This window comes from Berghia stephanieae, chromosome 3 (assembly GCF_034508935.2).
Source record: "Berghia stephanieae isolate SIO BIC M18660-M18661 chromosome 3, UCSD_Bste_1.3, whole genome shotgun sequence".
Taxonomy (NCBI): domain Eukaryota; kingdom Metazoa; phylum Mollusca; class Gastropoda; order Nudibranchia; family Aeolidiidae; genus Berghia; species Berghia stephanieae.
Window position 1 is genome coordinate 94,693,912 of NC_088362.1, and position 17,290 is coordinate 94,711,201.

At 36.4% G+C, this 17,290-nt stretch overlaps 1 protein-coding gene across 1 annotated transcript; it reads right to left on the reverse strand.

The window, feature by feature from the left end:
* Positions 1–433: 433 nt before the first annotated feature.
* LOC144968880 (ceramide synthase-like) lies at positions 434–17,268 on the reverse strand. Its single transcript, XM_078907700.1, has 5 exons — positions 17,103–17,268; positions 13,792–13,875; positions 11,447–11,654; positions 10,537–10,632; positions 434–8,791 (listed from the first exon to the last, which is right to left on the reverse strand). Exons 1-5 carry the CDS (start codon positions 17,228–17,230, stop codon positions 8,480–8,482), a joined length of 828 nt encoding a protein of 275 aa, XP_078763826.1. The 5' UTR covers positions 17,231–17,268; the 3' UTR covers positions 434–8,479.
* Positions 17,269–17,290: the final 22 nt, after the last annotated feature.

The window sequence follows — 17,290 nt, forward strand, 5'->3', positions numbered from 1 at the left end:
TTTACAGGAAAAAAAATATCCCCTGTCAAAAATACAATCACAAACCAAAGAAGCAGGATAGGCTAGTAAAGAGAAGAAGAAACGACATCACTATCGGATCGTACACCCATGCGAACATCATAGGTATATGATTCAAGGGTGATGCTCCCATCCAACCACCCGCTTTGATATCGAGATAACATGGATGTCTAGCAATAGTCACAGATACCTCCATCACTCCACCCCTTCCCCATCACATACTTCTTGTTATTCCTTTGATTATTACAAATTTATTACCAAAAAAAAATGGGATTTTTTAAAATGCAGGTGCCTGATAATACTGGAGACAGATACACAGAGATGGTCCATAAGAGTTAACACCCGTCAAAATAACATCACGCCTAAAAAAAACTTTGCACATAACACCAGTGACAGACACACAGTTCTCTTCTTGTTTGGGTTAGGTTTGTTTGTTTGTTTGTAAGGCTTTTACGGCACTTGCAACACATTTAGGTCATATCAGCGCCAGTAAAAAGGAAGAAAATGGATAGTAAAAAGTTCTAGAATTACAATTAAAGCACCCAAGAAAAGGTAAGACAAAGGGGAACTGGGAACAAATAGGGATTAGATGTAGGTTCCAAGAGCATACCACCAATGTACTTAGTTTGAGATCACCTATAAGTCTCATCCGGACACAAGCACAAAATCCAACAGAGAGGAATACACTCAAATGCTTACATTACATTATACACTAAAAATAACAAATATAATAATACATAACAGAGAGATGATTTACAAGGAAAAAAATATCATCTCCCAAAACAATAACTATGCATTTGACTGTTTCCCTCCCAGCCAAGACTCCAACCAGGGCCAGGACAAAATCAAGTGGTAACCTCATTTAAAGACAAAGACAGAAAGCATGTTGGAAAAGAGATATAAGGGGATAGAAGACACAGTATGTACCCCCCTGCCCACTATGGGAGGTCAGGATCTCCACCCAGTGGGTTAGGTTTCAACATGATCTCCGTATCTCATAATAATTTACCGTACATTTGTTGAATTTATTATTTCATGTGCTATAGTTTGTACAGAAGGTACTGTACTGTTTCACTCAGACCTGTCCGTTACCCATAATATGCCTGGATTCGGAATCAGAATTCACCAACAGTCACACTTATTATTAAACCAACCACTTCTAAGACAAAGTAAAGCTTGGTGACACATGACACACCTCTAGGACGAGTTAAGGGACCTTTCTCTTTCCTGTTATGTATTATATCATAGACTTTCTCTTTCCTGTTATGTATTATATCATAGACTTTCTCTTTCCTGTTATGTATTATATTATAGACTTTCTCTTTCCTGTTATGTATTATATCATAGACTTTCTCTTTCCTGTTATGTCTATTATAGACTTTCTCTTTCCTGTTATGTCTATTATAGACTTTCTCTTTCCTGTTATGTCTATTATAGACTTTCTCTTTCCTGTTATGTCTATTATAGACTTTCTCTTTCCTGTTATGTCTATTATAGACTTTCTCTTCCTGTTATGTATTATATTATAGCCTTTCTCTTTCCGGTTATGTATTATATTACAGCCTTTCTCTTTCCTGTTATGTATTATATTATAGCCTTTCTCTTTCCTGTTATGTAGTATATTATAGCCTTTCTCTTTCCAGTTATGTATTATGTTATAGCCTTTCTCTTTCCTGTTATGTCTTATATTATAGCCTTTCTCTTTCCAGTTATGTATTATATTATAACCTTTCTCTTTCCGGTTATGTAGTATATTATAGCCTTTCTCTTTCCTGTTATATATTATGTTATAGCCTTTCTCTTTCCTGTTATGTCTTATATTATAGCCTTTCTCTTTCCTGTTATGTATTATATCATAGACTTTTTCTTTCCTGTTATGTATTATATTATAGACTTTCTCTTTCCTGTTATGTATTATATCATAGCCTTTCTCTTTCCTGTTATGTATTATATCATAGACTTTTTCTTTCCTGTTATGTATTATATCATAGACTTTCTCTCCTGTTATGTATTATATCATAGACTTTCTCTTTCCTGTTATGTATTATATCATAGCCTTTCTCTTTCCTGTTATGTATTATATCATAGACTTTTTCTTTCCTGTTATGTATTATATCATAGACTTTCTCTCCTGTTATGTATTATATCATAGACTTTCTCTTTCCTGTTATGTATTATGTCATAGACTTTCTCTTTCCTGTTATGTATTATATCATAGACTTTCTCTTTCCTGTTATGTATTATGTCATAGACTTTCTCTTTCCTGTTATGTATTATATCATAGACTTTCTCTTTCCTGTTATGTATTATATCATAGACTTCAATCACAATGTCTTCTTTTCTTTCTTATAACTTGAATTGTGTTGATTGAGACCCGCAACTAATTATTTAAAAGCCAAATCAAAGCCAAATCAAATCACATGAACTCCTCTGCATGCATTAAGAATTATACAGTATGACATATTAGATTAGATATTTTAGAAATGACAGAATTAAGAGACCATGAACCCCCACAGCTTATTTGTTTAGTGGAGTTATTGATGGGAAAATGCTGTCCTCAAAGAACAGCCCAGAACAGTTGTTCAAAAGAAGGCAAATATTAACTAAATATGTCAGACATTAATCACTCAAATGACAACACAGTTAATATAATCTGTCCCTCCAGGAAGATGCGGCCGCATCGACATCCAATGCCTCCACATCTCTGTGTAACTATCTCTGATAATATTGGGCATCGGCAATTTTATCTATAAATAAAATTTTACAAATAGTAAATCATTTAATATAAATTCTTGAAAAAAAAGAGTAAAATGATTCTATGTGAATTTATTATCATTTGAGCCTGTGTTAGATGTAGTTTACAAAAACGTAACAATTTGATTGTATTCAGTTAAGTTTAAAGGTGCTTACAATACCTCAGTGTTATTTCGGTGCCTAAGACAAGGAGGAGTGTACATAACACAAGAGGATAGATTAGGTATTCTGTGCCTTCAACTTCAACAGGCGCAAAAGAAGAAGTAAGAGACAAAGCGGAATAATTACTACAATTACAATTAGATATCAGCAGTAATTTTTTCCCAGCCTAAGGTAAAGTCTCGCAATTATCTAGATCTGGATACTTGAGATGCAAAAAGGGCCAATGAGAGCCCGTCACTGCAACTTAATAAAGAAGAGCAGCCACACAAGAAATGCTTTGAAAATGATTGCAAGGGATCCTGGCCAAAGAGGAGACACCAAGATAGTTTGTACAAAACTTCAGGATTATTTAAGTGCCGAAGAAAAGGAAGATGGTACAACACAAAAGGATCGAGAGATTCAGTACCCAGTATCTGTAACATTCCCAACAGGCAAGTCAGAAGAAGGAAGAGACAAAGAGGAATACATAGTTACAACTCGATTCAAGCAGTAATCAACTCCTGTGACCAGCCTCAGGTTCACATTTGTGGATCCTGATTAGTTACAAAATAGCCCCTTGGTGCCCATCACTGTAGCTTTGAAAAGAAGATCAGTCACAAAAGTAATACTTTGAGGATGATTGCACGGAATCCTGGCCAAATGGGAGAAACACAGAAAGTTCATAATACGAGTACACAATCATACAAACAAATGATTTATAAGGTAAAAATCATTATCCCTCACAAAAACAAACAAACAAAACAAAAAAGTTACTGCTAATGACATATGACTGCTTCCCTCATCAAAAAGGTCTCTAGAAAATCCAAGTTGTCCTATACCATGATAGGAATATAAATCTACAGAGATCAGGACACCATACAAGGGGAACAGAACACCTGTAGTAAAAAAATAAATCTGAGATCAGCACACAGTTGTATTTACAGATTACAGAACACACACACACACACACACACACACATATTGCTTAAGGAATTTCCAGCATTGTAAACATGATTTGTAATTCATTAATTATTTATCACAATGGCAAGCTTGATGACTCAATTGACATTAGAAAATCTGGCACAGCTAAAATCAGTGAGGTAATAATCTTAGAATAAAACAACATTAGAGTAGCTGCAAATCTTAGTCATAATAAAGACAGAGAGGAATACAGAAGACAACAACATATAAAAGATATCTATCCATAGTACTCTTTGTTTTTGGTTGTTTTAAGGGTTTTACGGCGCTTGCAACACATTTAAGTCATATCAGCGCCAGTAAAAAGGAAGAAAATTGGATAGTAAAAATATTCTAGCTGTACAATTAAAATGACTTGAGGAAATAGTGAGACAAAGGGGAAATCGCCCAAATAGGGAACATGTAGATTTCAAGAGCACACTATCAGTGTATTTAGTTTGAGATCACCTAAAAGTCTCACCCAGACACTAGCACTAGCACAAGATCCCACTGAGGAGAATACACTCAAATGTTTACAAATCATATGTTAAAGATGAAAAAATAACAGTATATAACAGAGAGATGATTTACAAGGGAAAAAATATTATCTCCCAAAACTATAACAATATATTCGATTGTTTCCCTCCCAGCCAAGGACCCCGACCAGGGTCAGGACAAAACTAAGTAATCTCATTCCAAGACAAAGACAGAAAGCAATTGGAAAACGGATACAGGGGGGTAGAAGACACAACAAGTACCTCCCTGCCCACTATGGGATGTCGGGAACCCCAACCAGATAGTGCTCTTTGAAAGAGCTTCAATAAAAAAAAACATTCCATAATAAAAAGCATACTAAAAACATTTTAAACAAATGCCATCACCCATTTTAGTATGACAAATTGTGGCTCTATTCACGACGTGAGTTGGAACTCCCAAGGGACCAATAACCCTCCCTCCCTGCTAGCTACCTGTGTGAGGTCATTGGAGTTCAACTGGTATCAGGCAGTCATGTGTCCAATGGGGGCAATTATGGATATTTATGGTTTTATAATATGTCCGTATAGCGGGAAAACAATAACAGACTCACTTTATTATTTTGATTTGAAAAATCAGTTGTTTTTCTAAACATCAGTGAAAATTTGACATTCTTGTGGTTAATAGTTTTCTTTAAATATCACAAATTGTGGATATAATTTTAAGTGCTTGTAAATTATGGTGCACTTAAATAAAAAAAATTGTTATTCAAAACTCAGCGGCAGTATCTCAAGAATTTTAATAAATATCAAAAGGACATATATGTATCTATGTTCCTGTGCATTATTATCATATTGGCAGTTGATGTTCTTGATTTATTCATGGTTTTGTTTGTTCTGTATATTTTTTTTACCACTTCCTTTCCTCTCAAACAGTTGTGTTGGTCATAACAGTAAACTGATATGATTTATGTCTTTATGTGGTAAAATAACTCATAAAGATAATATTTTATTGACCAGTAAAAACTATAAACCAATATTGTGTATGATTTCAATATCTCAATTTACTATCAATCTGCCTATACTATAAAGTATGACCTCTTTACAAGAAAAAAAAATCAATCACCCAACAAGGTTACTGGACATACTACAAATATTGCAGTATCAATCATCAATTACAACTAACACTAAGTACTGGTACAGTTAAATTAAATGATTTGCTCAGACAGATGGACACAGTATGTGGACAAAAGAGGATTCAAAATTATGAGGGCATTTAGTTTATTCCAAGTAGAAACTTCTTTCTCCTTATCGAGCAACTACATTTTTTGTTTTTTGTTTTTTAAGGGTTTTACGGCGCTCGCAACACATTTAGGTTATATCAGCGCCAGTAAAAAGGAAGAAAATGGGATAGTAAAAAGTTCTAGAATTACAATTGAAGCATCCAAGAGAAAGTAAGACATAGGGGAACTGGGAACAAATAGGGATCAGATGTAGATTCCAAGAGCATACCACCAATGTACTTAGTTTGAGATCACCTATAAGTCTCATCCGGACACAAGAAAAAATTCAACAAAGAGGAACACACTCAAATGCCTACATTATACATTAAAAAATAACAAATATACTAATACATAACAGAGAGATGATTTACAAGGAAAAAAATATCATCTCCCAAAACAATAACTATGCATTTGACTGTTTCCCTCCCAGCCAGGACTCCGACCAGGGCCAGGAAAAAAACTGAGTAATCTCATTCCAAGACAAAGACAGAAAGCATGTTGGAAAACAGATATAAGGGGATAGAAGACACAGTGTGTACCTCTCTGCCCGCTATGGGAGGTCAGGATCCCCACCCAGTCGAGCAACTACATTCAAAACGAACACACTGTCCATACAGATTATATAGAATCATCTCCTTTCCTTCAAGAATACACATTCAGTCATTGTATTATAAAGTCATCTGATATACCATTGAACTCCAGTCAGTCAAATTTAGAATTAAAACAATTGAATAACAATCCGAGTCAAATCAGTATAACATGACAGGCATACCACAGCAGATCATTTAATTTTTGGGAAATCACTGCCATATATATCTGGACGCTTCAGTCTATAAAAAGTTAACACTTTCACTTGTGCACAAAAGGAGAACTTGAACTTACATTATATTACTTATTCAACATGCAAAAATATGAGTAATTGAGATGGATTTCAATGACCCTAAACACTGACACCTATAAAGTCGGTTTTTCCTGAGACAAGCACACAAAAACACTATACATCTTCAAACAATAATGCCTAACATTCATAAAAAATGTAATTTTAACTTGAATCGTAAGGGATTTAAGTATAGAAAAAAGTCATCAAGCCATTGAAAAGTTGGCTTTCAAATGTGTCCAAAACTACATAACATTAAAATCAGTTAAATGCTTTAAAAAAAAAAAAGATTAATAATATTTTCGTCTAATGGTTTATATTTTATTCCTAAACTGATATTTGGACATAGATCTAATTCATTGCATGGAATACTGTGGGAGAGCAAATGAGGATTTCACCAAGTCATGCAAAATAAGAATTTTACAATTAAAAAACATGGCATGTGTCAAGATCATCATTTTTACTTTATAATGATGCTTGTTTCAATCATTTTCTGCCGCTGGGAATTAAATTATTAATATGCAAATTACAACAAATTAATTTCATTTATAGTTATAGCTTAAAAACCACTAAATTGACCTCTCTTATGAGCAGCCTTACGAGGATACATTATTATCAACCATGGCATATGATGAAAGAAACCCTTGCTTTGCTTGTGGTGAGGGAACAGTTTTCATATTCATGTTAGCAACTAAGCAATACCATGAAATATTGCAGCAATTAATTACCATCAGCGGGATCACAGATTCCCCCTGACCTCTCTGTTCCATCCACGGGCTGACCCCACTAATGGGGTCGAGTTGACCTAGCACTAAAATATCGCTCAGAGGGGGAAATGCCACGCAGTGTATTACGGATTGAAAATACAACCTAATGTTATGAATGAATGAAATGACATTTCCTTTTAATCCATTACACACAGTATATTGTGAATGGTAATGATAAATATCAATAAATTAAAACTATATTCTAACTACGACTTTTACTTAAAGAATAGCAAGATTGACATCATGGATGATACAAAATGAAAAAGTGTTCTCATAGCCTGTTGGGGGAATAAATGACGCATTATGAATTCACAAATTTTGTGTTATATAAATATAAGGATTCCCTGATGTGAAGTCCAGCTGGAGTAAAAATTAAACCCTGCCCCTGCCTGTAAAAAAAATAATAAATTAAGCCATCAGTAAATCGGTTAGATATCAAGTCAATTTCAATCCACAAACAAGACTACTCTTACTCTTGTCAAAAAAAAAAAAAAAAAAAAAAAGAGGATTAAAAAAATTTTGATTGTAAGAGTAAGAGTAGTCTTGTTTGTGGATTGAAATTGACTTGATATCTAACCGATTTACTGATGGCTTAATTTATTATTTTTTTACAGGCAGTAGCTGTTGCTGTTTGTTACAAATATTGAAGGTCATGGACGGATGGGTGTGTGGACGATTAGCAACATCTGCTACAACAACAAAGTGTTATGTGTGGACTAGCAACATCTGCTACAACAACAACAAAGGCAACGGTAACAAGCAACATCAAAATATTGGATGATGGAATGTAAGGCCTACATGAGTATTCTCTCCATGGACTTGTCACTCATTTGTTGATTTGTTTTTTGTTTTGATTAATTCTCTGTGGGGGGGGGGGGGGGGGGGGGGGGGAGAAATCAAAACAAAAAAAAAGAACAAAACCAAGAGACTAAATTTCAATCCAAAAAAACAAAAAGACTAGAGAGGTGAAACAGACAAGTCGTTTGTTTTCTTTTGTCCATGTGAAAGTTGTCTCCCTTTATCCTCATGATTATGAAGAATGGTCTCCTTTGTGTTTTTTTTGATTGAGGAGAATTGACTCCCCTTGTCACTGTTATTGTATAGAATTGAATCATCCTGGCTACTAAATACAAAGATTGAGTCGACCATCACTAAAACTACCATCAACAACAATATAAATAACAACATAATTCACATGGAATGGGATGTTTACTTCATTTTGATACCGTTGGTGTGACACGTGTTTTCATTGTCTGTCTCTTTGCCCTGAGAATGACCGATAATCGCCTTCCTTAGCTTACGTAGCATTAATGAAAACCAGTAGATCTGAGGCACTAAAATGGCAAGGCATGACAAGTTACACTTGACTGGGATGGCCAACGGGACGGCCCAAAATGGTATACCAGAGTATAGAGAATATGCATGATACAAATAGGGGAAAACCAGAATCCGACTAACACAGAACATGGCAAGCACCAGGACACTGGTGACAGTATACAACCTCGTCTGCTTCATCTTTAGCTAGAGTAAGGGAGTGGGGGGAGGGGTGAAGAAGAAAGATGGAGAAAATATAAATGACTTTAATGGAATGACAGTGGCAGTGGTATTTCACTCAATCGTTTTTACTTCAGAAAACCCCATGCTTGGGGATCAATCTTACATGTAGAATTTTTTTTTTTTTAATGACTAAATAAATAAATCACTTTTATATTCTGAGTCAGGTCTAACACGCCTGTAGAATAACCTGTGGAAACTGCAATTTTTTTGTTGGATATACTTAATTGTCCCTTATTGATTTTGTACTTTGATAATATCTTAATATCATACTAGCCAAGCCTGATAGTGATTTTGATACGCTTAGTGTTGATGTGCTCATATCTCACAGTATCATTAGTTATCAAAATCCAAAAACTGTTCATCACAATGAGGTGTTTTCCAAGGACTCTTTACATTTAAAGCTTGGCCAATGAAATTAAAAATTCAAACTTTTATTGTGTTCACAATTTCAAAATTAATTGGACCATTGAACAAAAAGACATTAAACAATTCTTTTAAAATTGTATTATCCGTCCATTTTGAAAGTATACCGATGACCAAAAGAAAATATGTTTTCTGGTCATGCAACATTGGCTAAGTGGATTTATATGAAGAAGAGGAAGAGGAAGAAATTTTAAAAAATAATTCTGTATTCTCATCTTTTAAATGTTGTTATGAAGAGTAATTTTTTAATGATGTATATTGCATGCGATGTATATTGTTCGCTTAGAACTATTTTGTATGGGCAGGTGCCATATAGAAATAAATTAAATTATTATTATTATTATTATTATTATTATTATTATTATTATTATTATTATTATTATTATTATTATTATTATTATTATTATTATTATTATTATTATATTAATATGATGATGATGATGATGATGAAGAAGAAGAAAGAAGAAGAAGAAAGAAGAAGAAGAAGAAGAAGAAGAAGAAGAAGAAGAAGAAGAAGAAGAAGAAGAAGAAGAAGAAGAAGAAGAAGAAGAAGAAGAAGAAGAAGAAGAAGAGAAGAGGAGGAGGAGGAGGAGGAGGAGGAGGAAGAGGAGGAGAAGAAGAAGTAGAAGAAGAAGAAGAAGGAGGAGGAGGAGGAGGAGGAGGAGGAGGAGGAAGAGGAGGAGGAAAAGAAGAAGTAGAACAACAACAACAACAAAAAGAAAAACAAGAAGTTGAACCTCCTTGTAACGTACATAGGACTCATTTGAATAAGAAAACAGTAAACTCTCGTTATACCACCTTCCCTCCCCCCATAAACTACTACTGACCTTACTTTCTGCAGGCAGACACTATCCAATTCACTAATAAATCTATTTCGAATACCACAAACCGATTATAAAACCCATTTTGCTAAGATCCCAAACATGACAATTTCAGGATGTTTTACTGATGAGAAAAAAAACAAAACTAAAGCTTTTTGAATTTGTATTTTTCACAGTAGTCATGACTCCCAAGGAGACAAAAATCCATCCCTTTTCTGTGGCATGTGGGAGGGCATGCTGTCCACCCCATGAGTAGGACATTAGTCTTTGATGAAATGCTTGTTCCCAGATCCCTATTTGATCCAACTAGCCAGTCAGGGATATGTGGATAAGGGATCTTGACATAAAAATACCAAATTGATCTCAGGATGTCTGCGAGTCTGACAAACACTCCACTGATGAGAACTTGGGCATCCATAAAATCATCATTTCTAAAAATATACTCGTCAGCATTCAAATATTTACCTGTATCAAGATTTCTCTGGCAGATAACAAAGGTACCACCAGTTCTATCATGTAAAAAACTCCAAGGAAAAAATCTCCCCTATCATCTCGATACATCTGGAGACAGAAAACACAAATAAGATTTTAGCCAGAACAATGCTGACCGCCAGGCTTATTTATAGAAAGAGGAGAAATCAATCTGCATCAGGTTTGCTAAGAGAACTCCACTGGCTTCCCGTTGAGAAACGTATAGAATATAAGATCTGTACTATTGTTTTTAAATCACTGCACTCCGATTGTCCTGGATATATTAATGACATGCTTAAATTCTACACCTCAGCCAGAATCTGAGACCAAAGTCTGATAATCCCATACTTGTGAAACCAAAAATCACTCGCAAAATTGGCGAGCATGTGTTTGAATATTCGGCACCCTTTATCTGGAACTCCCTTCCAAGATATATCAGAGACAGTCATGATGAAGAATTCTTTAAAAAAACCATCTTAAAACGTGTTTCTTTTTAATATGTAACACTAGAATTATATTGCTGTTTCATACTGCATGTTTGAGTGGTTGAGTGAAAATTGAGCTTGTTGGGGATACGTGGTAAGGCGTAATATAAATATCATATAATAATATTATTATTATTATTATTATTATTATCATTATAATTATTAAAGAAGAGTTGTCAGTTATGTTGACTTACGAGAATAAGGGGAAGTAAGAAGAGTTGTCAGTTATGTTGTCTTACCAGAATAAGGGGAAGTAAGAAGAGTTGTCAGTGATGTTGTCTTACCAGAATAAGGGGAAGTAAGAAGAGTTGTCAGTTATGTTGTCTTACCAGAATAAGGAGAAGTAAGAAGAGTTGTCAGTGATGTTGTCTTACCAGAATAAGGGGAAGTAAGAAGAGTTGTCAGTGATGTTGTCTTACCAGAATAAGGGGAAATAAAACTCCAGGGAGGGCCAGGTGATGAATGACCATCAATTTGTTTTTGTTTATAAAACGTTTGATCTTCCCAGCTGTGTCTAAGAGGTGATAATGATGGGAGTAGAGCCGTATGTTGTAAGCGTACATGGCCCAGGTGTCGTACAGGAAGTATGTAGAGCCAAAGTACATGTAAGTGTTGCTCAACCAGTGACTGTGGATAGGGGAAAGGAATAGGTGGTGTTATAAGGTTAACATAGAATCAAACCCGGTAGTAGTTATGGGGTGGTTAGGTATAATATAGTCAAATTGTAATTTTAAGAAGCTATATCAAAATTCACCAAAACAAAAAAGCAAAATTTAGCTGCTCGATTTTACACCTGTGTATGGTGAAAAAATGTGAGTAAAGAGCCTTTGCCAAAGACTCAAATATGCACCAGTAAAACAGGAATCAAACCCAAGACCTTCCAGTCCAAAGGCGAGTGTTTTACCACCAAAAATAAACCCCACAGGATCTAAATTAAGCATCAGATTCAGATCCACCAATACTTTGTACCCTTTTGACATGATGGGTCAGGAATAATTGTTTCAGAATTAATGAAAATAAAGTCAACTCCAGATATAAAAGCAACTCGGTTAATCGCAACGTTCGGTTAGTCGCAACATTTACCAAGAAACAGAATTAATTCTATATAAAAGTCACTAGTTAATTGCAACAAACTTCGGTTGATCGCATCACATTTTTGACATAAAAAAGTGGCAAATTAAAGAAATCAACCAAACAAAATCTCACAATTAAATTTCAATTCATCTTCTTAACCATCTCAGACAGAACTTGCTAAAAAACACTGCATCTCCAAAATTCAGAGTTCAAGGCTATTGAAAAACAATGGCACATTATCAAATCTAAATCGCAAAAGACAATGAGATGGTCAATTTGGAAAAGTTGAGAATGCCCTAGGTATGTGGAAGGGCAATAAGCTTAAACAAGGTGCCAGGCGATTGTGTGATGTGCTAAAACAAAAGGCGTCATCTCATCATTTGCTGGAACTGTTGGAAAGGAAATCAATCCAATTGATGGATGGTTGTCAAGATGGAAGGCGTGCCATGGTGTTGTGTTTAAGAGAGAGTATGGAAAAAAAAGGAGATGCTGATCGTGCAAGCACCTCACATTGAATGGAAAGCTACATTGAAGAATACGTCGAGGACAACATCCGTACTGCTGACGAAAGTGGTCTTTACTTTCGTAGATTCCCTGAATGTGGCCACTACTTCAAGAATACTGAACTGAGCAGAGGAAGGAAAGCAAGAGAAAGGATAAATGTCCTCTTATTATAAGCCAACATGTGTGGTAAATGACAAGATGCCCCTTTATGAAATTGGTAAAAGTCGACAACCAAGATGCTTTCTAAGAGATTCAACGAGAATACCAGTGAGCTAAGAGCATTTTTCAAAAGCCTGACTTCCACAATTTCGTGAAATGGTTGGAAAAATGAGACAGACTATTAAGCAATCGTAAAATAGTTTTGCTTCTTGATAACTGCACAGATCATCCTAAAAAAGTTTCTCTTATAAAAGAAAAAAAAAAAAACCCCAATAAAAACACAAGCAAAAAACGCAATAAAACAAATACAAAACCAAAATAAATCCTAATGAGGCCATGGACGACCCCATGCCTGTATCAACTCGGAGGAAAAATGTTGCATTCGTGGACAGGGAACTCAACTTTAGTTAATCACAACTTCAGTTAATCGCAACATTTCGCTGATCCCAATGTGTCGCCATCTCCGGATTGGACTGTAATCATAAAAATTCCTTTATATTTCATTAAAATCCATTTTCAAATGTTCTAAGGCACTGTACACATTCCCTTACCTACAACCATGCTCACACTTTCTCACATACTCCCGCCTATGTCCAATCATGACTACATATAGAAATTCACATTCTTCTACCTACAACTACAACTAACGTCAATAAACTATCACGACGTTTGTTCACCAAATCCCCCATTTTCCTATCTACAACCACCCATGATTTTCATTGACATAATTCCCCATGCTCCTATCAACATCCTACCATGACTTGTACTCAGACAATCCCCCATTCTTCTACTTACAATTAGCCATGTCTTTCACACAAACAATCCCGCATTCTCCTACCCACAACCAACATTTACTTATACTCACACAATCACAATCTCCCCATTCTCCTACCCACAACCAACATTTACTTATACTCACACAATCACAATCTCCCCATTCTCCTACCCACAACCAACATTTACTTATACTCACACAATCACAATCTCCCCATTCTCCTACCCACAACAACCCATAAATTTCACCTACACATCTTTCATGATATCCTGACAAGAGCTGGCAATGATGGCACCCACGATGACGGCTATGGTGGCTTGAGTGGCACTCACAAGACTGGAAGACAAGATACAAGACATGTTCTAGATTTATATATTTTGTATAAAACAATAGAAAAAGAGCAGAGAAATATTTGTCATTCTTTCAATTTTGTCTAATACAACATTTGGATTCACAACTCTCAATCATTAAAATTCTTGAAACGGAGCTCAGTCAGTTTATATTTCAGAGAAGAATTGTGATTGTGATAACACTTTTTGAATCCTTGTTAATTGCCATGGAGCTTTTCTTTTGTGAGTAATAGTTTTCATTAATGTCATTGTGAATGATGAAGAGAATAGCCTTTAAATGTCACACAGTGAAAATAATTTGAAACAGACCTGAACTGAGAAAACTAGTTGCTTGAGAGTGAGGAGGATGAGGTGAGGTGAGCGTGAACTACACACAGATTAATGTTTTCCTTGCCGATTGATTTAAAAAAATCGTGGATTTGTTTTCCTCTTGTGTTAAAAAATCAATTGTTCCTGATTTCGTAAATGCTGTGATTATTGGCAGATGGGTCTGTGACAAATGGCCTGTAATAATTGACATACAGGTCTGCCAATCATGGCCTGTGATTATACACAGATGACGCCTTTTTGAAACTTTGCTCTTTTTAACATTCATACATTTTGTGGACCTTTTGTCAGACGTATATTTATTCAATTTGTCATCATATAGAACAAACCTTGTGATAGATTTGTGAAAATTTAAAATCTCCTAATTTGACCATTGTTTTGATTCTCTGCCACCATTTTGATTTGTGAGGTATTTAAAGGCAGTGCAAAGCAGTCCTAGGATTTTATTTTTTTTCTATTAGGGATAAAAGGTACTATCCAGTCCAGATAATTCGAAATCTGATTAACCGAATTTCTTTTAAATCGAAGAACATACGATGTAATGAATTATTTTCTTCTTTTTCTATATAAAATATTCATGGTAAATTCGAATTCGAACAGTCGTTATTCTCTTTATTCGAAGTGCAAGTGCTTGCCCATCACTAAATAAAAAAAACTCTGGAAGGTCATAACGAACTGCCTGTTCTCCGTATCCACCTCCCACGCGTTTTAATGACTGAGCTGACTAATAATAATAATAACTAGACCCTGAGGCATGTAATGGCGTGTTGTTCCCTCTCCGTCCCATCCGCCCTCTCTCTTCTTTCTCCAAATTGACCAGCTGTCTCGCGTCATCCCTCTCTCCTTCTCGCGCTCTCATCACTAAGACTAACTGTGGTCTGCTGGCCGCTGGCTAACAAAGGGGGTTGATTATAAATAGATCTAACACACAGTGATAACCACAAGCTGACCAATACACGGCACCAACAATCATAGGCCACACCCCAATATAACCCTGATACCTGGAGTCAGGTTTAGTTATTTCCCTTGTTTGGAGACAAATCGAATTCTGATAAATAGAAGTCATTTGCTTTTCCCACCCAATTCGAATTATCAGGACTGCACTGTACTAGGTTGTATACTAGGAACGAATATTTGGGTTCCCTGCCTTAGCACGACGAGCTTTCGGAAGGCCTCCCAAAGCTATAATAATACAGGCCGGATGGCGAATTCAGAATTGGTTAAGTTACCGATGAAACTTTCCAATTTCGTGGCAGCGATGGGGTCTTGAACCCGCGACCTTACTCCAACAACAACTCCACCTGGTAGGGGAGACATGGCTCTACTGTACGAATATGAGCTATTCACAACTCGAGAAAACGTGATTTCAATCTCTATATCTATCTTGAGCCGCTCCCCCCCCCCCCCCCCCCCCCCCCGACTTCTTGAGGACATGGGTTCAACACATACAAATGCTGCGAAGTTTGTTAGCTACCAAGATACCATTATCACCGTACGGTGAAAATGGTGTGTCAGGCAGTGAAAGTCGTCCACCAAGATATCACTGTACGGCAGCAGCCTCTTATGGTTTTCACACTACTATGTTATGAAGATCAACCCAATCAGCAAAGTCCAGTCTGCCCTCGTGCACCGTCGCAAACCCGCCCGGTAGCATCGTCACAACATACCGTTCAACTAGATGCTTTGCCGTTTCGGGTTCTTGCCCACACCGGGTACATGTGGGACGGCTATAAAGACCCCACTGATGAAGCACACTTGCTGTCAGGCAGCTCCTCGACCGAAGCCGATTCACAGTCACCCAGTGTCTCCTCTTACTGGTATCAAAGCCTGGCAACTTTCACCAAGCTTAGAGGAGTGTACGTCCCCACCCCACGAGGGATTGAATTCGTCCAAACCGACTTCCATCTCGTATGTGCAGCTCTGTGCGTAGTCAGGGATTCTGTGTACAAGGGTTGTCGGGACTTATTTCGGCTCGGAACGGGGGCGCTGTCCATTATGCGCTTCAGAGGGGTATCCCCATTCCCTCTCTCTTTGATCTTATTTAGCCAGTTTCCCGTAATCGTCTCCCTCTTCTGGACATGGGGGGGGGGGGGGGGGGGGGCTGGATCACTACCATTATCGGGCCCCATTCTCTAGTTGTTGCCAGTGTTCCTGATACTATGTGCGCCGTACGGTAAAATAAGTCTCACACTATTATCACCATACGGTGAAAATCGTCAACCAAAATATTACTGGACGTGAAATAAGTCTCCCACACTATTACTTATCACCATACGGTGAAAATCGTCCAAAAAAGTTACGGGACGGTAAAAAAAAAGGCTCCCACACTATTATCACTGTGTGAAAATAGCATGACAGACTATTTTCACCGGGTGAAAATAGCCGCTTCCTAAATATAATCTGATAATATCAATAACAACGACATTAAAACTGTTAATTAATAACAGTAACAGATTCTTCTAGATACTTCTAGACTTTGACATACTCATACTGCTCTCTATCACTATCACTTTCATCGTGAACTCAAAATGTTCTACTGAGTAGGAGTATGAGTTCATCATAGAGTGCCGGTGGCCCGTTGATGGTCTTTGGATCGGTCTCCATCAACTTGTGGAAGGGTTCAAACTTCAATGGGAAATCGGTAGTTTTTTTTTTTTTTTTAGATCCTACAGGAAACTGTCAATTTGGCTTTTAAAGCTGTTTATTTTTTCAGACAGGCTATTTCACATCTCAACAATTCGCTGACTAAAGAAATTTTTTCGATTGTTTAAACGGCAATTATGTTTGGCAAGTTTATAACAACGGCAACGGCAACGGCCTCTTGTTCTTTCGTCCTACAACTAGACATTACTATCTAGCATCTTAATCTAATGATTACAGATTTACCGGCATGATATGACATAGGCGTCAGTCTCACTTCGCTTAAATACAAGTAGTATAATCTGAAGAAAGACGAAATGTAATGAGATGAAGAAAAATGAACCAAAGAAAATCAGCGATAATATTGACAGCATTTCTATGCCTTTTCTTCTCCCGTGATTTCCGTTTTGTTTCGTGGATGTCTAATAAACAAT

Coding starts and splice junctions, on each gene's coding strand:
- LOC144968880 (XM_078907700.1), bottom strand. CDS start 17,230: ATGCTGTCAATATTATCGCTGATTTTCTTTGGTTCATTTTTCTTCATC. Junction 13,876..17,102: donor GCCTATGTCATATCATGCCG/GTAAATCTGTAA, acceptor CTTGTCTTCCAG/TCTTGTGAGTGCCACTCAAG. Junction 8,792..10,536: donor CCAGAGAAATCTTGATACAG/GTAAATATTTGA, acceptor CCCTTACTCTAG/CTAAAGATGAAGCAGACGAG.